The sequence below is a fragment of the Apis cerana genome, linkage group LG1, assembly GCF_029169275.1.
Source record: "Apis cerana isolate GH-2021 linkage group LG1, AcerK_1.0, whole genome shotgun sequence".
In the NCBI taxonomy this organism is placed as follows: domain Eukaryota; kingdom Metazoa; phylum Arthropoda; class Insecta; order Hymenoptera; family Apidae; genus Apis; species Apis cerana.
In genome coordinates, this window is record NC_083852.1 from 14712715 (window position 1) to 14736562 (window position 23848).

The 23848-nt window shown below is 20.2% G+C and overlaps 7 protein-coding genes across 9 annotated transcripts; 5 read left to right on the plus strand and 2 right to left on the minus strand.

Annotated features, from left to right (window-relative positions):
- Positions 1-1890: 1890 nt before the first annotated feature.
- Positions 1891-2368, plus strand: LOC108003514 (histone H2A-like). The gene has a single exon (XM_017065787.3). The coding sequence runs from the start codon at positions 1956-1958 to the stop codon at positions 2328-2330; it is 375 nt and encodes a 124-aa protein (XP_016921276.1). The 5' UTR covers positions 1891-1955; the 3' UTR covers positions 2331-2368.
- Positions 2369-2882: 514 nt separating this feature from the next.
- LOC114578213 (histone H4) lies at positions 2883-3784 on the minus strand. Its single transcript, XM_028669552.2, has one exon. It carries the CDS (start codon positions 3712-3714, stop codon positions 3403-3405), a length of 312 nt encoding a protein of 103 aa, XP_028525353.1. The 5' UTR covers positions 3715-3784; the 3' UTR covers positions 2883-3402.
- A 4889-nt stretch (positions 3785-8673) lies between these two features.
- LOC108003590 (histone H2B-like) lies at positions 8674-9105 on the plus strand. The gene has a single exon (XM_017065938.3). The coding sequence runs from the start codon at positions 8674-8676 to the stop codon at positions 9052-9054; it is 381 nt and encodes a 126-aa protein (XP_016921427.1). The 3' UTR covers positions 9055-9105.
- Positions 9106-9813: 708 nt separating this feature from the next.
- LOC108003478 (histone H4) lies at positions 9814-10186 on the minus strand. Its single transcript, XM_028669551.2, has one exon. It carries the CDS (start codon positions 10184-10186, stop codon positions 9875-9877), a length of 312 nt encoding a protein of 103 aa, XP_028525352.1. The 3' UTR covers positions 9814-9874.
- A 237-nt stretch (positions 10187-10423) lies between these two features.
- On the plus strand, positions 10424-10927 carry LOC108003589 (histone H3). Its single transcript, XM_017065937.3, has one exon. It carries the CDS (start codon positions 10479-10481, stop codon positions 10887-10889), a length of 411 nt encoding a protein of 136 aa, XP_016921426.1. The 5' UTR covers positions 10424-10478; the 3' UTR covers positions 10890-10927.
- Positions 10928-12392: 1465 nt separating this feature from the next.
- LOC133666285 (probable oligoribonuclease) lies at positions 12393-14880 on the plus strand. 3 transcript variants are annotated; one of them, XM_062076415.1, is made up of 5 exons: positions 12393-12607; positions 13781-13914; positions 14165-14326; positions 14406-14626; positions 14704-14880. In XM_062076415.1, exons 2-5 carry the CDS (start codon positions 13870-13872, stop codon positions 14831-14833), a joined length of 558 nt encoding a protein of 185 aa, XP_061932399.1. In that variant the 5' UTR covers positions 12393-12607; positions 13781-13869; the 3' UTR covers positions 14834-14880. The 3 variants fall into 3 exon arrangements, with proteins under 3 accessions (XP_061932399.1, XP_061932400.1, XP_061932403.1); XM_062076416.1 differs by having other exon boundaries at positions 12397-12543; XM_062076419.1 differs by having other exon boundaries at positions 12397-12543; positions 14707-14880.
- A 2587-nt stretch (positions 14881-17467) lies between these two features.
- LOC108003477 (kinesin-like protein Klp61F) lies at positions 17468-23798 on the plus strand. Its single transcript, XM_062076426.1, has 16 exons — positions 17468-18443; positions 18531-18678; positions 18739-18888; positions 19036-19196; positions 19268-19417; positions 20180-20416; positions 20499-20874; positions 20982-21253; positions 21351-21490; positions 21572-21690; positions 21779-22123; positions 22464-22691; positions 22784-22963; positions 23045-23267; positions 23429-23550; positions 23624-23798. The coding sequence occupies exons 1-16, from the start codon at positions 18379-18381 to the stop codon at positions 23669-23671; spliced, it is 2964 nt and encodes a 987-aa protein (XP_061932410.1). The 5' UTR covers positions 17468-18378; the 3' UTR covers positions 23672-23798.
- The last annotated feature ends 50 nt before the right edge of the window (positions 23799-23848 follow it).

Consider the following 23848-nt stretch of genomic DNA (forward strand, 5'->3'; position numbering starts at 1 on the left):
ATCAGAGCACCTATAGTGCACCAATCAGAATGCAGCACGGTATAAGCATATACTTCTGCATTCTGATTAGTGCTCTCCTGCTGCCATCTGGAAATATATATTCGAAGTAAACGGAAAATTATTTTTCAAAGAAATGCATTAACCAATTATTTGCATTATACATTAACATACATACATTATACATTAACAATGCATAATATAATATAATATAATTAAATAATTAAATACTTGAATATTTGAATCAATTCATGTCAGAATTATACAAATTTAAAGAATTTATAAATTATTTTTTGTATAATTAAAGCATTATTCAAATAATATATAATTTTATATAAAGTATTATATAAAGTCTTATTTTAAAAATCAATAAAAATTGTTTTTATTTTGTTTTTAATTAAATTATAAAATTAATCTTTTATATCATTTTATAATTTTAAATTATTTTAAGACAAAATAATTATTTTTTAAGACAAAATAAATATTTTTTAAATTAGAAAAGAAAAAGATGAATCTCCTATATATTTTAAATTCTTATATATAGTAATATGGTAATTAAAATTTTTATATCCAAATCAATTCACGTCAAAATTATATAAAATAAAATTATAGAAAATAAATTATTATTAGTTTTCTTTTTAGTTTTCTTAATTAAAACATTATTCAAATAGTGTTATAAACTGCTATAGAAATCATAAATAAATCACCAATAAAAATATTGTTTTTATTTTGTTTTTAATTAAATTATAAAATTTATTTTTTAATTTTACATCGTATTTTATAGACCATAATGTTAGAAAAAAAAATATGTTAGCAAAAGTCTTATATATTTTAAATTTTTATATAATATAATAATATAGTAATATTAAAATTTTTGAATTTTGTTTAAAAGGCAAAAAATCTTAATAGAGATTTTATTCTTGCAGCTTTATCTTAATATTAATATTTTTAAAATTAAAGCAAGTATGATTATTGACCAATTATAATTATGTATGTATGTATGTATGTAAAAATAAAAAAGTATTCTTTATTGTTTTTTCTATATTCGAAAACATAATCTGCTTTCATCTAGTATAAACAAGCATAAAAAAACATAAACTACAGCAAAACATAGATTACTAACTATTCTATATCTCTAATAAATTACATATATATTTCTAATTTAATTTATTGTATTTTAGTCTTATAATCTTAATAAATATTTAATTTGACTTATCCAATTGCTTCGGATAATTGCGGATACTTCGATTTTATCAATTTTTAATTTTATAATGGATTTTATAATCCTAAAAAAAATATTTACTTTATGAACTATAAAATAGTCTATTAAATATGTTTACATTAGTAATTTTCTTTTTTATTTAAAAAATTTATTTTTTTATTTTTTTATTTAAAAAATTTTATTTTTTAATTAAAAATTTAATTATTATAAATATTTTGAACAATTTTGATTATTATATATTAAATTATTAATTTTGATAATTTAAAAAGTTTCATTGAAAAGTTATAACACTTATATTTTTCTATGTAACTTATAAGTGAATATAGTAGTGAATATATTCCATATATAATATATATATATATATGATGAACTTAATATTTATTTTATACAATTTCTATTTTATTTTTATGTTTAATTTACGTTTATGAATAATATAATTAATGATCTAACAAATAATATAATTAATTTATTGTCTATGAATAATTTAATATGTAATGTGATTCGTAAATATTTAATTTATTTTTTCATATATATTTTTATAAACGTATAGGTTAATTCCGTTAGAATTCAGCCCCTCCATTTATAAGATGTATGCACCAATTGGAACGCTGTATAATACAGAACACGCTATACTGTATTCTGATTAGTGCTCTCCTGCTGCCATCTACGAATACATATATTCGGAGTAAAGACATTCCAAAAATTAATATCAAGCGGAACTTTGTGATTGAACAATATGTCTGGACGTGGAAAAGGCGGTAAAGTTAAGGGAAAAGTTAAGTCTCGTTCTAACAGAGCAGGATTACAATTTCCTGTTGGTCGTATTCACCGTCTTTTGCGAAAAGGAAATTATGCTGAACGGGTTGGTGCCGGTGCTCCGGTTTATTTAGCAGCAGTAATGGAGTACTTAGCTGCTGAAGTTTTGGAATTGGCTGGTAATGCTGCTCGTGACAATAAGAAAACAAGAATTATACCACGTCATTTACAATTAGCTATTCGTAATGACGAAGAATTGAACAAATTACTTTCTGGAGTAACAATAGCACAAGGTGGTGTACTCCCAAATATTCAAGCTGTACTTTTACCAAAGAAGACAGAAAAAAAAGCTTAACCTGATTTTTTAAATTTAAACGGCCCTTTTCAGGGCCCCTAATTAAATTCAGCTAAAGGAACAATGATCTCATAGTTCATAAGCATTTTAATACATATTTTATCTAATATATATTTTCAATTATTTTTGATGAAAATTTAATACGAATGAAATTTATATGTCTATATTAAGATCTCAATATATATATCTCATTTGTTAAAAAAATGACAACTCAAAATTATACTTCTTGAATTATTGATAGAAAGTATCATTTGATTCTTTTACTAATAGAATCTTCCAAATCTTGAATGAACTTCTAGCATTTTAAAGTAATTTTTATATATTTTTATAATGATTCGAAATATTCAAAATCGTTTCCTCTAAATTAATATATTTTAAATTATTAATCACAGTTTGCAATAAGTAATATGTGATATAATATGTAATATGTGATTATTTGTCATTTTATAAAATAATCTTCAAAATGTTTATTTATAAAACAAAAAAAATATATCAATTATATATATTTTTATATATATAAAAGAAAGGATTGAAATTAAATATAGATGCAAGTACATTATATAATTTGATTAAAATTATATTTCATTAATATTATATTGTATAAGAAATATATAATATTGTTTCTATTAAATTGTATTTTTTACACTTTTTTTTAGAGCAAAAACATATAAAACATAATTTTATGTTTATTTTTACTATAAAAAAATTTATATTTATTGTATTTATAATATTGTATTATATATATATATTTATTATTATTATTATAATGTGAAAAAATTCATAACAAAAATGTTAATGATTAAACGATGTTAATTTTTTTACTATTTCAAGATATGTTTTAAGATATAGTTTCAATAATATATTATAGATATTATATTAGTATTTGATCGTTAATTCAAATTTATGTTCCACTGTTATATCTTACAAAAAACACCAAATACTTTTGGAATATAATATAGATAAAATATTTTAAATTGAACTCAACAAACGAGTGTTCTTAAGTTGAAAGAAAATTGTGGCCCTGAGAAGGGCCGTTTTTGCTGATCGTTGATGAAAACAATGATCCTCCATTTTAACCTCCAAAACCATAAAGAGTACGTCCTTGCCTTTTCAGAGCATATACGACATCCATAGCCGTTACAGTTTTCCGTTTGGCGTGTTCGGTGTAAGTAACTGCATCGCGGATAACATTTTCTAAGAAAACTTTCAAAACACCGCGAGTTTCTTCATAAATTAAACCAGATATACGTTTAACACCGCCACGACGAGCCAATCGACGAATTGCTGGTTTTGTGATACCTTGGATGTTATCACGAAGTACTTTTCTATGACGCTTTGCTCCTCCCTTTCCCAATCCTTTTCCTCCCTTTCCACGACCAGTCATCTTAAAATTTCACAAATACAGAATAAGAACAAACTACGAAGTTCTGAATTCGTTTGATGTACAAATTTAGTTTTCAGGCCTTTTATATGTTCGAAAGGCTATATCCCCACCGCTTCAACATTAGCCAATCAAAAGACACAACGTATTGAACCGAGGATATATATATGAGTGCTCCCATCTGCAGCATTCAAAAGCATAACAGATGAGAAGTTTATTCATTTTTTCAACGTAAAATGACGCGCATAAATCAGTATAATAATAGAAATATAAAGAATAAATTTCGTTCGAAAAATGCCATTCGAGAAATATATTATTATCAAAAAAAAACGAAATTATTAATACCTAAAAAATCATTTGAAAGACTTATTCAAGAAATTATTCAAAATATACAAGGTAATTTTCTTATTATCTTATCTAAAAGAAATACTACCAATTATGAATTTATATTATTTTTAGTAGATTTGATTTTTATGTAGTAAAAAGTAATAGATTATATAACAATGTTATCGTTTAATAATGTTTTCTTTGAACAATGTAGCAAATCAGTTTATACAATAATTTTATTTTAATATAAAATAATTTAATATAAAATTTAATATTTATATAAAAAATTATTGCTTATAATATAATCAAATAGTGAATTTATATAAATTTTTTTCTTTATAGATAAACAGAAACACGAAAACAGAGTTTTCAATGTAAGAGCTACAGCTACATCAAGTGTAAAATAGCAGCGATAATATAATAACAAGATATTATAATTTAGAACATTAATGAAAATATCTATTCAAAAAATTTTCAAACATTTTGAATGAATATTCAGTATTATATCAAGAACTTCAAGAAGAGAAGATTATATAAGAATATTAAAAATTACAGTTTTCTTAGCTCTACGTCTTAAACTAAAGATATAATAGTTTTATTATTGGGATATAACAGATATTTTGGCATTTTTTGTAGAATCATCGAAAAAAACAAATATCGAAAGAATATATTCATAATAACATTTGTGATTTTAAATATATATTGAAAGATTAAAAAATTTATATTTTTAATATATATGTATTCGAAAGATATTGAAATTAAATTAATTATATTGCAGTTGAAAAAATCTAAAATATTTATAGATCGAAGTTTAAATCTTACGAGAATTACTGGTTAAATAAACATACATATAATTAATATATAATTCATAAATCACATTCACATATTCACAAATTCATGTTTTAATTGAATTCATATTTATTTTATATTTATATTATTTATTCGATGAGTTTGCGTAAAATTTTTTTATTTTTAAAAGTTTTCAAGTTATATTTTATATATTTTTTATATATATTTTATAAATATATACCAAATATTTAATGTAATAGAAATACATAGATATTTATATATTAAAATTTAAGAGATTGAAATAAAAATTTATTATACATATAAACATACTTATTTATTTATACATACTTTTTTTAAACATATAAAATATGAAAATAGAGATCTCTAATATCCAATTTTCTAATGAAAATTTTGGATATTATTAAAATTAGTTTTTCTTGTTCTTTAATAAAGTTATATATGTTTTAAATGCAAAAATCATAAATGAAATTATAAAAAAAGAAATAGATAAATTAATATTTGAAATTTTGATCAAAATTTGATATTTATAAGAAAAAAATACTTAGAATCAATATATTACATAATATGAAATAATAATTTTTTATTTTTTAATTCTTTAAAAATTATTAATCTTTAATGAAATACCATACCATAAATATTTTTGATATTTTATCTAATGAATCTATTATTTTTATCGATAGTATATATAATGTATAATTTAATTGTATATATTTTTTTATATAAGAAGTAAGTTAATTATTTGTAATATTATATATTTATTTGTAAAAAAAAAAGTAACATTATTAAATTTCATTTATATTTTTAAAATTCAATATTAAATATATACTATAATACTTACTATTTATTTAAAATAATTTATTTTTTAATCTTATTTATAATAAAAAAGACAAGAGAATAATTTGTTTTCAAAAATAATTGTATTTCTTGTAGCATGGTACAATATATATATATATATATATATAAAATTCAGAACACATATTATATACATTTTTAGGATATCCGTTGGCAAAATACGTTGCCATGCTGGTAGAACTGTCCCTTTTCCAGTTAACCATATGGCGGCATATAGTTAGTCAGGTCAACGAAGGGTTTCCCCTTCTTCTAACTTGCCAGGTGTGTCAGTTGAATGTTTTCTGAGAACAAAAGATTCACGAACAAAGCATTCGTTTTAGAACCTTCTTTTTTTTATTCGAACTAACTAGCTTTGTTTCTAACGAATATTAAAATTACGATTCAATATTAAATAAAATATAGAAATTTTTTTGTATTAAAAGAATCTCAAAGAAATTTATATAATATAAGTGCAATACATATTTCTTTTGTAAAACATACAAAATATTTTTTTAGATATTTTAGATCTTTTGTGTGTTGTCTACCGAACTTTTATATATATACTTTTGACATATATAATTATACATATGTATAATGGTACATGCATATGTGAGATGAGTATTTTGTAATAGATATTTTGCAAAACGCAGCTCGTTTTTAATCATCGGATTATAAAAATATAAAAATAAAAAAATAAAGGTTTCGAATTATTTTTATATAGAAATAAAAATATTAAAAAATTTATTAAGTTAATAAAACAAGTAAAAGAAATAGAAAAATTCTATTCAATTATAATATAGTAATTCTTATTCAATTTAATAAGAAATGGATAATAAGAGAGAAGGATTTATTGGATAATTAAAGAAATCAGAAAATCGAAGAATTTTATTTTTTAAATCGTTAGATATATATAATATAATCGTTATAAATATATTTTTAGAATATAATATAAGCATTATCTTATATATTTAAAAAAAAATTTCATGAGTATTGAATTGAATCAAAAAAAAATATATAATAGAGATATGACAATAGAATTTAATTATTTTAAAAACTTTTATTTTTTTTTTCGAAAAATAAAATAATGATCATTTTTTATTTTATGACAATAATTTCAAGACAATTTAAAAATTGAAACATTATTGTATAATTATTAAATTTAATTTTATAATTTAATTTAATTATAATACAATTATAATAAGCATAATATAAATAATTATAATGAAATATATAATATTATTATCAGCTGATTCTCAGTAATGGTATAAATATATTTTATTACAAAATTTATAATTCATACAAAATGAAGTAAATCCAATAGTGAATATGTTCATTTTTATAACTTACGATTTGAAGAGAATTTTATTTTTCATTCAATCAAAAGACTACTATTATTTTAAATATTTAATATAACTATAAAATTTTTATGTTTTTAGCAAAAGAATTCTGAACAAAAAAAAAAAGATGCTTATTTATTTGACAGATGTCTTGATTATGTTCAGCCAAAATACGTATTTCCGTTATAATCCAATACATAGAATATTCATAATATAAATAATCGATAACATAGTATATTTTAGTCTTTTTATTTCAGTTAGTTTAGTAAGATTGAATTTTTCTCTATGCGTTGATTCATTTTATCGGACGTTTCGCTAATGTATCTATTATTTGCAAATTGAATAAATCGAATTCTCCCTAAACATATAAGATACATATACAATAACATATAAAATTTAAAAAATTTAATTTAAAGAATACATTTATGCATTTAATAATTATTTATATAGATATTTATTTATTCCGTAATGTGAATTTTACTTCTGAATGGAATATTAAATAGTACAACAATGCGATATCACAGTTGTTATGTACTCAAGATATAACAACTTGATTAATATCACTATTTCAAAATCTTAATAAAAATTATACATTATACTGTCACGAATATTAAAAACCACAAGAAATTGATAAAATCTAATCTATCAAATTTTCTATTAAAACTGATTTTATGATTCCAATTAATATGGTTTCAATCAAATTATGAGATTTTTCATTATCTATCAATTATATATTACGATCATAAATAAAAATTAACTTGATACTGTGTATTGATTTTTTTTATATTTAATGCATATTTTGCATTAAATATATTAAAAATGAAGATAAATGTTTTTTCTAAGTGATAAATATATTTATGATATTTATAATTGTTTAGCAATTTCCATCAATTAATTTCAAAACGATACTTCATGCCGAAACAGAAAACACTGCAATTGAGAGCTAAAATAACTAAAATAAAAAACAAGAAATCATGATGAATTGTGTAAAATATATACATAAATTTATTCAGTTTTTATATATATCTATTCTTTCCTTATCTCTATCTAATCAGACTATATTTAAAGAAAATGTCAATGATATTTTCATTGAAAAAATATTAAATTTTAAAAATTTAAACTTTTTTAAATAATTACAAAAACATTGAAACGAGATACAAATTGATCGGGATTTTTAGGAACATTTAGGAACAAATAAATACGATATTTATTATATTATTGTATTATACTCAAAGTTTATTATTTGTTTTGACAAAAACAAAATCATCTATGCAAAATAATAGAGAAGAAAATTTTTCTGCATCATAAAAAAAAATTTTAATATTATTTAAGATTTAATATTTTATAAGTATAAGAAAGTTTTAAAATTACTCTTATAGTTCTATATATAGTATATATATATATATAGATAAGTGTATGTCGTTTATTGTTTAGACATTCGACCTATTACAAACGTCAAAAATATTGATATAAGTCAACGTCAGATTTTCGTCCAATAAGAATTGAACGTCAATATTTTCGGTCATGTACTTTCATATGATTGAAGCGATGCTGTTATTTCATTTGCTATAAAAGGAAATTTGGATTGAAAGAACTCTGTGAGACGAGTATAGATATTTTGTGTGTTCATATTTTGTCATATACGTATTAAGCAAATATGCCTCCTAAAGCTGTTGGAAAAGCAATTAAAAAGGCCATTAAAATCCCCAAAAATGTTACTATAAATAAAGCAGAAGGAAAAAGAAAGAAAAAAAGAAAGGAAAGTTATGGAGTTTATATCTATAAAGTATTAAAGCAAGTTCATCCGGATACAGGTATTTCGAGCAAAGCAATGAGCATTATGAATAGTTTCGTGAATGATATATTCGAGAGAATCGCTGCTGAGGCATCTCGTTTATCACATTATAATAAACGATCTACTATTACATCAAGAGAGGTGCAAACTGCTGTGAGACTTTTATTGCCCGGAGAACTTGCTAAACATGCAGTTAGTGAAGGTACAAAGGCAGTTACTAAATATACAAGTATAAATAAATGAGAATATTGTCTATTTTCCAGGCTTTAAAAAAACCGGCCCTTTTCAGGGCCACTAATTTTTTTTTCATTGGAACTCTTACTCATGTTCACTTATTTCATTGTTAACATATCATTTCATGTTAAATTGAAATTAAAATAGATATATAGTAATAATATTTATCTATTTAATATTTTTATTAAAAAAATATAATCAGATCGTAAGACTGATAATATTTTTATTCGTAAATTTATTTTAATTACCGTTATTAAAAAGGAAATTCATATACATAAATTTTTATTTCAATATTTAAATGTGTATGAATGTGTACAGAATGATCGAAGTTTTAAATTTTATTTTCATGTTTTTTTATTTCGATTTTATAATTTTTACTTTATAACATTATAGTTTGCACTACTATCAATTAATATCATTGTTAATAACATCCTAAATTTAAATTTTAATAAATATTATGAATATCATAAAATAATAATAATCTGTATTTCATTTATTTAAAATTTTATTAAAAATAGATAAATATACTTTGCTATTATTAGTCATTTTAATACAATACCTAATTATGTATTCAATATGTTCAATTCTATTATTTAATTCGAATTTACTTAAAAAATTTCACTAAAACAGAATAATATATGTACTATATGTACTATATTTAGCTTATTCATATTAATTGTATTTTAAAATTTTTATTTTAGTAATAATAATATAATTTATATAATTCCACTGTATAAATGAAGAGTTATCATACGTTTAAAAAATATGATGGCCCTAAAAAGGGCCGGTTGTAATTTTTAAAAAAAAATTGATGTACAATTTTAATAACTTATCCGCCGAAACCATATAATGTTCTGCCTTGGCGTTTTAATGCATAAACTACATCCATTGCTGTTACAGTTTTCCTTTTAGCATGTTCAGTATATGTAACTGCATCTCGAATAACATTTTCAAGAAATACTTTCAGTACTCCACGTGTTTCTTCATAAATTAAACCACTTATTCTCTTAACACCACCTCTTCTTGCTAATCGTCGAATAGCAGGTTTAGTAATTCCTTGAATATTATCTCGGAGTACTTTTCGATGTCTTTTTGCACCTCCTTTTCCCAATCCTTTTCCGCCTTTTCCACGTCCAGTCATTATAAATAAGATTCAACGTACGCAACAAGAGAAGTCACAATTCTCAATTCGAAATAATTCTTCTATATATACTAAATGCACATCCCCCACTATTTATTCAATAATCCAATCCAATTTCGTTAATACATCCCCTCTCTTCTTTAATCACCAATCATAAGACTTCTCCCGCCTGAACTGAACACCAACCAACCAAATGCTTGAAGCTCTTGCCTTGCAAGCTATATAAACTGCATTCTCGGTAGTAAAGTAGTATTTTTGAATTGACCTGCACTGTGAGTTTGATATTAAAATAATGGCTCGTACTAAACAAACTGCTCGTAAGTCAACTGGTGGTAAAGCACCTCGAAAGCAATTAGCAACAAAAGCTGCGCGTAAAAGTGCACCTGCAACAGGAGGAGTAAAGAAACCACATCGTTATCGTCCTGGAACTGTTGCTCTTCGTGAAATTCGAAGATATCAAAAAAGTACCGAACTTCTGATTCGTAAATTACCTTTCCAAAGACTCGTCCGTGAAATTGCGCAAGATTTTAAAACTGATCTACGTTTTCAAAGTTCAGCAGTTATGGCACTTCAAGAAGCTAGTGAAGCTTATTTAGTTGGTCTATTTGAGGATACAAATCTTTGTGCCATTCATGCTAAAAGAGTTACTATTATGCCAAAAGATATACAACTAGCACGTAGAATTCGTGGAGAAAGAGCTTAAGTTGTTCTGACAGTAAAAAAAAAACGGCCCTTTTCAGGGCCAACAATTTTTCTTTCGAAAGAACAACTCCTATATTCACTATATTTTACGTTTATATATTTATATATATTTTCATATACATTTTTGGTTCCTATATATAAAAATTAATATTTTAGATATGAAATTAATTTCATTTCATAAAGACAAATTATAATAGATAATATAATTTGAATTTGCTTTCTAAGTTATTTAAGATTGAAAAAATATTGAGAAAATATATATAAAATATGTAAGTATATAATATTTCAATATAATATTTCTTGAATAATTAAATTTAAATATTTAATTTAATATAATTAAATTTTTATAATTAAAGTTAAATATTTACATATTTAAATAATTTTCAAACAATTCAGTTATATATAATACGCATATTTTTTTTATAATGAATTTTGTATTTGCTTATGTTAATAAATCATAAATTATTTTTACGAATTGAATCATAAAATGAAATTGTAAAATTTTTTCTTATATTTTTAAATATAATATTTAGACATGATATATATATACATATGTATATATATATATATATATAGATATATAAAACGAAGGGAAAAATAGGAAACCATTAATATATTAAACCACCTCGATAATTATTATTATTAATATTATTAATATTATTAATTATATTATAATATATTATTAATATTAAATAATATAAAATATAAATATCGATAATAAAATATCGATATTTATAAAATTAATTTTTTTTTAAATTTATTTTTTAGAATTTTAAGAATTTTAATAGAGAATTTTAATTAAATTTTTATAAATTTTTTTGAAATAAAAAGTTTTATTCATTCAGTTCAATAATTATCTATATTTTAAATTGACATTGTTCTGGAAAAATGAAATGATATTTAATATATTCTATACTATCAATTTACTATCAATTACTATAAATTTTTTATAATTTTTCATTTAAACTATATGAATCGTATAATACCAAAAATCATAACTATCAAAAAATAATAAAAATTATATCTTATCATATAATAATTAAATAATGATTTTAATAGTTAAAATTTTAACTTTTAATAGTTAAAATTTCACATGGCTTGAACGAATAATTCAAGATAAAACACGCAATTTACGCGGCATGTTAATAAGAATCGAATTTATTATTAATTTTTTAAAATTTTTTAAAGTTTTTTTTTAGTTTTTCAATAAACAATTTATTTTAAAGTATGTATACAATAAGGAATTTTGTTTTTTGAATTCAAAAATATATTCTGCAAATTGTGAATTACATATTTTAAAATTTTTAATTTTTTGTTTACGTTAGAATTATTTAAGTATATTACTAAAAAAATGTTGCATAAAGTACAAAAATTTAATATGTAATTATATACATATAAAAGATATTCTGTCTTTCTTCGAATGCAATTATTTCTTTAATTATAAATCATTTTAAAAAATATTTAAATAGAATTTATAATTATAAAACGAAACTTATAACGGTCATATAGTTAAATCTTTTATATGTGAAACTTGAACACTTTCTAGATTTGAAGATTATTTTTGTTCTTTTTTTTTAAGTAGAATTAATTCAGTATCGCAATAAATTATTCGACTCGTTTTGTTGATTATATTATTAATTTGTATTATATAATTTGTATGTAATTATTTGCGAAAATTCGATTTTTTTTTAAAATTGACTTTAAATTTTTAATAAAAAAGTAAGGTTAAGTATGTTTGACACATTTATCGAAAGAAAGTACTATCATTACTATATTCATTCTATATAAATATATATATATATATATATATAGATAATTTAATTAATAAATTATTATTAATAATGTCAACTTGTATTATTATTCATATCTTATAGCTTATTAGCTTTCATATTAGCTTTTTTTTTTCTTATTTGTGTGTCTTGAATGTGCTTGAAATGTATATATCATTTTAAACAATTTTATCTTCTATAAATAATCAGTTTTCGAATTATTCACAAAAAACTTTTGAAAATTATATACATTTAGGGAAAAAAATATAAATTTTTTTAAAATTGTATTGACTTAAAATTGAATTTTTTTGAATATTAGAAAGATTAGTTTAATAGATAATATATAAAAAAATTGTTTTAAAATTATTATTGATTGTAATCATTATGATAAAATTAAAGATCATGATTTTAAAGATTTTTGTCTGAACCTATAATAAGAATTTAAAACTTTTGTAAATCTAAATAAATTATATAAAGTAATTGGTCAATGTTTTTTGTTAATGATCCGTTAAAATTTTTATAAAGAAAAATATTGCTTGAAATTATCTAAGGAATCTTCAATTTACGAATGTTTTGGGATAGCCTATATATGCAGAAAGTTTCATTGAAATTAACATATACAAAAGCTACAAATATTAAAAGATGTAAAAATTAATTATTAAAATTTAGGTTAAAAACTGGGAATTTATTTTTTATTGTTTGTAGTTCATAGCGATATTTTTTTAACATCTTTTTCTTTTAATGTAGTAAATATTAAGTGAAAATCTATTTTCATTTCTTATTTATTTATGAATTTAAAGGAATTTTTTTGAGACTTGGTGATTATAATTTCGGTGGCTTGTTGTTTCTTATTTTATTTTCTCATTCTGGAATGCTTAAACTCATTATGAATAGATAATTAAATATAATCATATATATGTAGAATGAATATAATGATAAAGTAGTCACTTATTTCCGCATCAATCATAAATGTTGATTCGTAAATATGTCAAAACATACTTTACATTTTTATTAAAAATTATTATAAAAAAATAAATCATAAATTTAACATGTTCTGAAATGAGATTTAACCACATTCTTTTTTGAAATAAATTTAAATAAATCTTATTTTTCAATTGTCAAGTAATTTGTGAAATAAAAGAATATCAAAAATATCAAGAATATTTAATTTTTTAATTTTACAAAATAATTAATCAAATAAGATAAATAAATATGGTGTATAATAAACATAATTGTATTGTATGGATAGATACAGAAGTAAGTATCTAATACTTCCATTATAATTAATAATATTAATATTTATTATTAATATTTATTATTATATAACATAAATTATATTTTTTTTAATACTTTTAATATTTTTTAATACTTATAATTATATATATATTAATTATTATATATTGTAATATTATATATTTAATTATATATTTAATTATATATATATTTAATTTTATATATATTTAATTTTATATATATTTATTACATATAATTAAATTATTTGTTGCAGTTAACTGGACTTCAAATAGAAACAGATACAATTTTAGAAATTGCTTGTTTAATAACTGATGAAGATTTAAATATAGTGAGTGAAGAATTTAATATTGTAATTAATCAACCAGATCTAGTTTTAGAACATATGAATGAATGGTGTATGAATTTTCATACGAAAGTAAGTATTATAAAAATATTTTTTTATTTTAATAATTAATTTAAATTTATATTTTATTTTAAGAGCAATATTTTTTCAGTCAGGTTTAATACAAGAATCTAAATATAGTAAAATTACTTTAAAAGATGCAGAAGAAATGTTACTTAATTTTTTGAAAAAATATATTCCTAGTCAAACTTGTCCTCTAGCTGGTAATACAATTTATATGGATCGTTTATTTTTACTTAAATATATGCCATTAGTCAATGATTATTTACATTATAGAATTATTGATGTTAGTACAATTAAAGAATTAGTCAGGTATTTGCATTTATGTTGTTTATATTTGTATATATTTCAATTTATGAAATGTATTTATTTCTAAAATTTTATTCTAGAAGATGGAATTCAAATCAGAGTGAATGTACACCAAAAAAATTTTTGCATCATAGAGCTCTACCTGATATTAAAGAAAGTATAGAAGAATTAAAATATTATAAAAAAAATATATTTATGTCTTCTATATAATGTAATAAATAATTTGTCTCCTATAAATAAACTTTATTATTTTAAAACTTTTTTTTATGATTATTTTTAAATAATTTTTGTGGTAAGTGCACAAAAATTTGCATTACTTAATCATATATGTATAAGTATTTAAATTTCAATTGAAAGTAATTTTATTATATATGATTTATATAATATTTATAATATATTATAATTTTAACATTATAAAAATTTGAATCATTTTGAATATAATAGAATACTTGAAATATTTATTAAAAGTATTCGATATGTATTTATTATATACTAATATTAGGTTTAAAATTTAATATATATTTATATATATATTATATATTATATTTTATTATGTATTATATTATATTATTTTATTACATATATATAAATATATATAAACGAATTTTTTAAAAAAATTCAAAATTTATTTAAAACAAATTTTTTATTCAAAGTAATTATTATTTTTTATAATTCTATCTTAAAATAATGCAGTATTTTTTGATATAATTATTCAAAAGAGATGATAGTTTGAAAAAGTAATGTTCGAATGTGAATATATTAATATAATTAATATAATAAAATGTTGTAGATTTCATTATTGTCTTTTATATTAGAAGCATATTATTAATATGTGATCTAATGTTATCATGTAATAATTTTATAGGATATTCTTCTTTGTCAATATAAATATTTTTCAATAAATTGAATATTCTTCCAATTTTTTATTTAAATGAATTAATTGATATTGATATAATTTTGAATTGATAGTAATTTACAATAATTGTTTACAGTTTGATTTAACAATTTATAATAAATTATACTTTTAATATTTCACTAAATATTAAATTTTTTCAAAATATTGATGAATATCACTTCATTAAAATTTTATAATTTTTTGTATTTGAGATTGCCCTAAGATTTGGTAATAATTTTACAAAGAAAAAAATTTTATTTTTCTTATTAATACTATTTATTCAGAATAGAAAGATATATTATTCATTGATTTTTGTCAGTTTTATGGAAAATTCATCTGTTTCTTTTTGTTAATTTTTTCCATTTAATAGAATGATTGATAATGATTTGAAATATTATTATCTCTTATTATTTCATAGTTTATTTTTCTATTTGTGCTGAAAAATATAATTGATGATTCCTGAAATAATTTCAGCTTTTTCCTTTGCAAATTTTTGTTTTGTAAAATATTTTATAAATTTTCTTTTATAAAATAAGCCACTACTGAGTTTTCATACAATTTTTATAAAGTTTAAATAATACATAAATCCAAATAATATATCAAATCCAACATGATGCAGAAATCTATTATTGTTTTTCATTAATAACAAAGCAGAAACAGAAATTTTCGCAAAAAAAAAAAATTAAGAACACACACCAGGAATCATTAGTTGCATTGTCAATTAACTTTTAAAATATCATATACAATATACAATACTAATTTGTATTTTTTTGTTATCTAACATTGTATCTGTTACTTTTATTAATTTATTGCTATAAGCAATTTAATATTTGAAATTAATATCTGATCTCATCAGTATCATATTTAATACAAATTTTATTATTATATATTTTTATTATTATATATATTTTTTATTATTATATATATATATTTATATTTATATATAATATATTTATATATATATTTATATATATATTTATTCAACAAATATTTTTTTATTAATGTAATAATTTTTTCTATTCTGATATTTCTCTTATTCTGTCTTTATTGCGAAGATGATTAATAAGAAATAATCTAGAAAAAATACATATCTGATTAATTGATTTCAATTTATCATTCATATTTATAAAAATAGATATGCATATTAGCTAAGAAAATCAAAAATATTTTTTTGTTTTCATTAAAAAAAAAAAATAATGATACAATACTTTAACAACAATATATAATTTATAATATAATGATATAATATAATATAAATAATAAAAATCAACAAACAAAGTCATTGGAAATAATTTGATAATTAATTATGAATTCATTTGACTTGTCTAATTATTAGTTCATATTTCTAGTTTACATTTTTTAAAAAAATGTTTTATATTAGCGTACGTAATAAATCGTTTCTGAATAATTCTGTTAAACGAAGTATGCGAAAATCAAAATTAAATTAAACAAAAATGATTATTATAAATGATATATATTTATTATTGTAAATTATATTATACTAATTATTGTAAATTTATTTATGAAATATTAATTGTTCAAAATATAAAAATATTCTATTTGTGAAAAATTGTTTTTTTTTTTAAGTCTTTGCTATAGTTTTAAATTCAAAATTTCTTTCTTCTCAATTTAAAAATAAATCAAAAAACTTCATTAGCAAAATTTATATTTTTCATCTTTTTATTCTCAAGTCATTGAGAATGAAAACATTTTGTTATCATTTCATCAACATTTCATCTTCAATAATAATTAAAAGGCATTCTTTAGAAATTTATGACCATTTATTATTTTAAGCTTATTATATTAAAAATAAATTAAATTTTATTTTTAATATGTTGATATTACAAGATCAAATTTATACAAAGAGGAACAATTTATTATAAAAAAAAATAAAAAAACAAATTTATACTTTTTTAAAATGATAGCTGAAATATTATTATTTTATTATGAAAAAGTACTTAAAAACATCATTTTTGTTCGTATTAAAAAACGATATTATTGGATTAAAATTGAAGAGATGACAATTTAAATTTGAATCCCCCTATAAAATTTCCTATAATATGCAATATAAATAGAATTGCTATAAAAATTTTTTTTTGGGGAAATGACTTTATATAATTTTCATATTGCGTTATTATATCTTCGTACGAATTAGTTTACTGATCACATTAATTCTTTCTTCAATTCAAAATAATAATAGTATCTACAAATGTTCGTTACTATTATAGTTTAATATTTCAATATATCATATATAATATTTTAATTGTATATATATATGTACATACATATATGTATAATAAATTAATTTACGTGAATTTCCGTATAATTAAAATATTTGTTTTTATTATTTGAATGTGCTTTTAATATAATAGATATAGTTAATGAAAAAATATAGAGAGATTTAAAATTGATCAGGTATTAAAAATTATTTATTATTTAAAAAATAAATATAGAATATAAATATAGAAACAAAAATATTGTAAGGAGTTAAAAAATTCAAACTTTGTTCAGTATTGTATTGCGATTCTAAGTGCAACGAAATCAATCATCATCTAATATTTTAATTTATATTCATTATATCATTTTCTTCAATTATATTGATGCTTATTTTGATCGTAAACTAAACATATGCGCCTTATGCATATGTACAATATGAAGAGTTTTTGTATAAAGTTCGATGTAAGAGACCTCTATTGAGATTTATGTCAAATATAAATTTCAAATCGTTCAACGGTTAGTTTTCTGACGAAGCGTTTATATACAATGTGAAAGATAGTGACTTATTATATGAAAAAAGAATCAAATAAAAACAACTAAAGTAATTAAAAGTAAGCGTTTAAAAAAAATTTATTTTACAAAAATGAATGATACACGTAATATGAAAAAAGAAAAAAAACAACACATACAAGTTTTTGTTCGTGTCAGGTAAATGCAATTTAATATATGAATAACTTATAAAATTTTATTTTAAAAAATATAATATTATATTTATGTTGTCTTATTTTATAATAGACCAACGAATAATATTGAAAAAATTGGAAAATCAATAACGGTTGTTGATGTACAATCTAATAAAGAAGTGGTCATTCGTGAAAGACCTCACGATAAATTTACAAAAAAATTCACTTTTGATAAAGTATTTGGACCTAATGCGAAGCAGGTATATATTTCAATAAGACAATACTTCAGAATAGTTTAATAATTAATAAGAAATTTTTAGATCCAAGTATATAATGCAGTTGTTAGTCCTTTACTGGAAGAAGTTTTGGCTGGATATAATTGCACAGTATTTGCTTATGGGCAAACTGGTACTGGAAAGACTTTTACTATGGAAGGAACTGATAATGATCCATCATTACATTGGCAAACAGTTGGTTTAACATTTTCTTTCTACCAATAATTATCTTGAAATAAACAACATAAAAGAATATATTATATATTGTAATGTATGCATATATATATACATATATATACACGCACATATATATATATATGTATATATCTGTAAAACTTATAGGATACTACCGCTGGAATTATACCACGATCTCTAAGTCATTTATTTGATGAATTACGAGTATTAGAGGTACAAGAATATTCAGTGAGAGCTAGTTTCTTAGAATTATATAATGAAGAAATATTTGATTTATTATCTTCCAGTGATGATGCTGCTAAAATAAGGTAATTAACTTATAATTTATTTGTTTATGTAATATTTTGATTTATTAAAATTATTTAAAATGATTTAAAAGGATATATGAAGATCCAACTAAGAAGGGTGCAGTAATAGTACATGGCTTAGAAGAAATGACAATACATAATAAAAATGAAGTATTCAATATTCTTCAGAAAGGATCAGAAAAACGACAAACTGCAGCTACTTTAATGAATGCACATTCAAGGTAAATATTGGTAATTATTTAGAATAGGAGTTTTAATAATTTTAATTGATTTTAATAATTTTATAATATGTTGCAGAATCAACATTCTAAATAATTTTTTTTTATAATATAATCATTATTAAGTTTTAGTTTTAATTATTTATAAAAATTTTTAGTTGATAAAATAATGCTGGTTATATTTAAATTATACTTAAATTAAATTTGGATTTGATAATAAAAAAATAATTTCAATATATATGAAATTTATTAAATATATAAAAAAATGATTTGAGTTAATTTGACATTTGCTACAGAGGTTTGGTGGAATTTCTTAAAAAAATCTAATTCATTTTGATTCATCTTTTTATCTTATTTATATACGAATTTTTTTTTTTAGGTTGAAATCCAGTTTAAAAAATTGATTTATTATATTGTCTCTAAATATATTATCTGAAACTTCAAAAATATAATTATAATTAATATTAAAATATTTCTGTTTTTATCTCGAAAATTATGATTATATTTATAGGAAAAAATTATTCAGAATTATATAGACTATGACAATTTATTTTAATTTTATTATATTGAAATATTACTATTGCAATTTGTGAAATGACTCCTATTCTAAATAATTATTTATATTTTAAATAATTTATATTCTAAATAATTATTTGTATTATCTTTGTTATTGTATTTATTTCTAACAGTTTGAAATTGTGTTTATCTTGTTATTATGTTTCTCTTTAATATTTTGAAATTTAATAAGTATTATTAACATTTTAGTCGTTCCCATACAATATTTTCTATCACTGTTCATATAAAGGAAAATACTATTGATGGAGAAGAATTATTAAAAACGGGAAAACTAAATTTAGTTGATCTAGCTGGTAGTGAAAATGTTGGAAGATCTGGTGCTGTTGATCGAAGAGCAAGAGAAGCAGGCAATATTAATCAATCGCTATTAACTTTAGGTCGAGTTATAACAGCACTTGCAGAAAAAACTCCACATGTTCCTTATCGGTAAAATTGCTATAAAAGTATAAAATTAAATTTGTAAAGTATTTTCCAATTTTTATATATTTTATTTATTTTTTATATATAGGGAATCTAAATTAACACGATTACTCCAAGAATCACTAGGTGGACGTACAAGAACTTCAATAATTGCTACAATATCTCCTGCTAGTATTAATCTTGAAGAAACATTATCGACATTGGATTATGCACATCGCGCAAGAAATATTACGAATCGACCTGAAATTAATCAAAAATTTTCTAAGAAAGCATTGCTTCAAGAATATATTGAGGAAATTGAAAGATTAAAAAAAGATTTAATAGCATGTCGTGAACGAAATGGTATTTATTTAACTCCAGATAGTTATAATGAAATGCAATCTTTGATAGAATTTCAAAGTAAAGAAATAGAAGAAAAATTAAATCATATTAAAGCCCTTGAAGAATGCATGAATTCTAAAGAGGTAATTATTAATTAAAATTTAATAATTCTTATTATATTTTATTGTGTATAATAATTCTTATTATATTTTATTTCTAATAAAAATAATAAAAATAATTATTATTTTAGCAAATATTTATAGAACTAAAATCAAAAAATTCTGAACAAGCATACGAATTATTAAATATAAAAAATAAATTGGAAAGCACAGTAAACACTTTAATGTCAACATCGTCACGTTTAGCGATATTAGAACGAGAAAAAGAGGAACAAAAACATCTTGTTGAGAAACATGCATATACTGAAAATATTCTTTTGTCACAAGTACAAACAGTTTTAGATGTTGCAAATATTGTCACTTCAGATGTGAACAAACTTCATGACAAAATTTTTCGTAAAATGTGAGTCACTTCTCTAAAATCTAAAATTTATATCTAAAATTTGAATCTAAAATTTAATATTATATTTATGAAATAAAAATTAATATTTTGTTTATAGGCAAATAGGACAACAAAATAAATATCTTGGTCATCAATTTAAAAACAATACTAAAGAACAAATTAAAAATATAGAAATTAATATTACAACACATATTGAAAATTTAACACAGTTCTGTGTATCTGTAAAAAATCATATTGGTGATTATTTATTAACATTTGATAGAAATATTGAATTTTAAGTATAGATATAAATGTAAATATTATTATATTATTTTTTAGATGAGCAAAATATTTTAATTAGTGGAGATATTGATCAGTCGATTCAAGTTATATCCCAAGATCTTGATAATTTCAGGCAAAATATAATCCATGAGTTAATGAAAAATATAAACGATTTTGTATGTTTATTAAGTTTAATATTTCATTAATTTTCATGATTATTATACTCAGATTTTATAATAATTATTTTAATATTTTTTCTTTTAGTATTTAAGATACCAACAATGGTTTGAAAATGGAAGTAAAAATATTGTAGACATGATAGATAAAAAAACTTGTATGTTAAATAATATTTCTTTTTATATTGCACAAAAACTTCAACAATTAATAGAAAATAAAATAGCTGAAAACTTGCAAGTTTTGAATGACGATGTTTCTCAAAATATTGATAATTTGATAGAATTTACAAAGGAAACAATAATATTGATTTCTAAATATTCCATTGAAAAGCAGGATTGTTTAAATAAAAAAATATTAGAAATTAAAGAACATATTAAAAATATTCGACAAAATCAAAACGATATTTCAGAGAAACGAACAAATTTTATAAAGGTAAAAATTTGTTTTAATATGTAAAACAACGATGTAATTACTATAAAAGCATAAAAACATTGTATTTCAACATCAGTTTTCATTAGTCGATTTATATCAATTTTAATGACCTAATAACAGTTATGAATGATATAATATTAGAAATATATATATATATATATATATATATATATTAAATAAAAAATGTTGAATATAATTTTCTGATATAAATCGGCTGAATTTGAATGATTGATAGATAAATGTTTATATTTTTATAGTCGAATATTTCTTTTTCTTTTAATCTATATATAATTTTATGAAATTAAAATATTATTATACTTTTAATATCTTCTATTTGCAGATGATGGACAATTTGCAATGTTGTTTCAATGAAGTACAGAAAGAAGAAGAAGAAAATCATTTTGCAACATGTAATATATTAAGTAACATTGATGAAACTTGTGAGCTTATAAATAATCAAGCTTTAGACATATGCAAAATGAATATTGAAAAACGAAAAAGTTTACAAGAAAAACTTTGCAATGACTTACAAATAGTAAAAAAAGTAGTTTTTGAAGGAACGGATAAGGTAAAAGACATTAAGTTTTTTAGGAAAATTATTAATAAATTAATAATTACTTATTGTTTATTATGTAATTTGATATTTATTTTTTTAAATAGTCCCAATTAATAGCCAAAAGTGCTATTGAACAAGGTATAATATTAATAAACAAATTTCAAATGGATTTAAATAAAAATTGTGATACATTAATGAATTATAAAAATTGCGTGGAACGTAATATTGGGGAAATACAAAAAAAAATGGAAGAAGATAAAAGTCTTATTTTATCTGCAATTAATGTAAGTTTGCATTTAAAAATATTTAAATTTAATTTAAAATTCTTAATTTTAATATTATGATTTTAATATTATGATTTTTAGGATGTATATATGAAAGTTTACATTGCTGGAAATGAATATGAAAAATGTCTAAATGACTGTAAAATAGCATTTATGAATGTATCTATAGAAATGAGTCAAAAACTTGAAAATGAAAATATTAATGCAGCAAATATAAGCAGTAAAATTATTGTAGAAATACAAAAAATATTTGATCAAGTTGATAAATTTTTTACAGAAGATTTATATCGTGATATTCCGACAGGTGATAATAAATTGTTGATTATTATTTTATTATTTTTATGTAAATTTCAATATAAAATATAAAATATATATAATAAAATTTATATATATTTTATATTTATAAATATATATTTATATATATAATATATATATATATATATTTATTTGATTTAAATTAAATAGGTTTAACGCCCGCAAAAAAAGATTTTCAATATTGTAAAAAACTTATTAAAACATCTCCACATGGACGACTTCTTAAAAAATATAGAGAAACGCTCAAGGATATTGAAGATATAGAAAACGAAGTAAGTTCTATTATATAAATTTTAAATTTAAATTTAATAACATATTTTATTTATCAAGCATATCTTTTATTAGCCTATGAGCAATAATATACTTAAAGAAGAAGCTATAGATGCAAGCTGAAAAACAGAAATTGAAGAAATTATTATAATATATATATACTATAATGGAAATATATTAAATATACATTTTTAAATTGTATTTTAACAATATGAAAAAATAAAATTAAATGTATCATATTAAGAAAATATTTTTATAGATTTTTATTTTCTCCTAATTATTATTGAATTTATTTTTAAT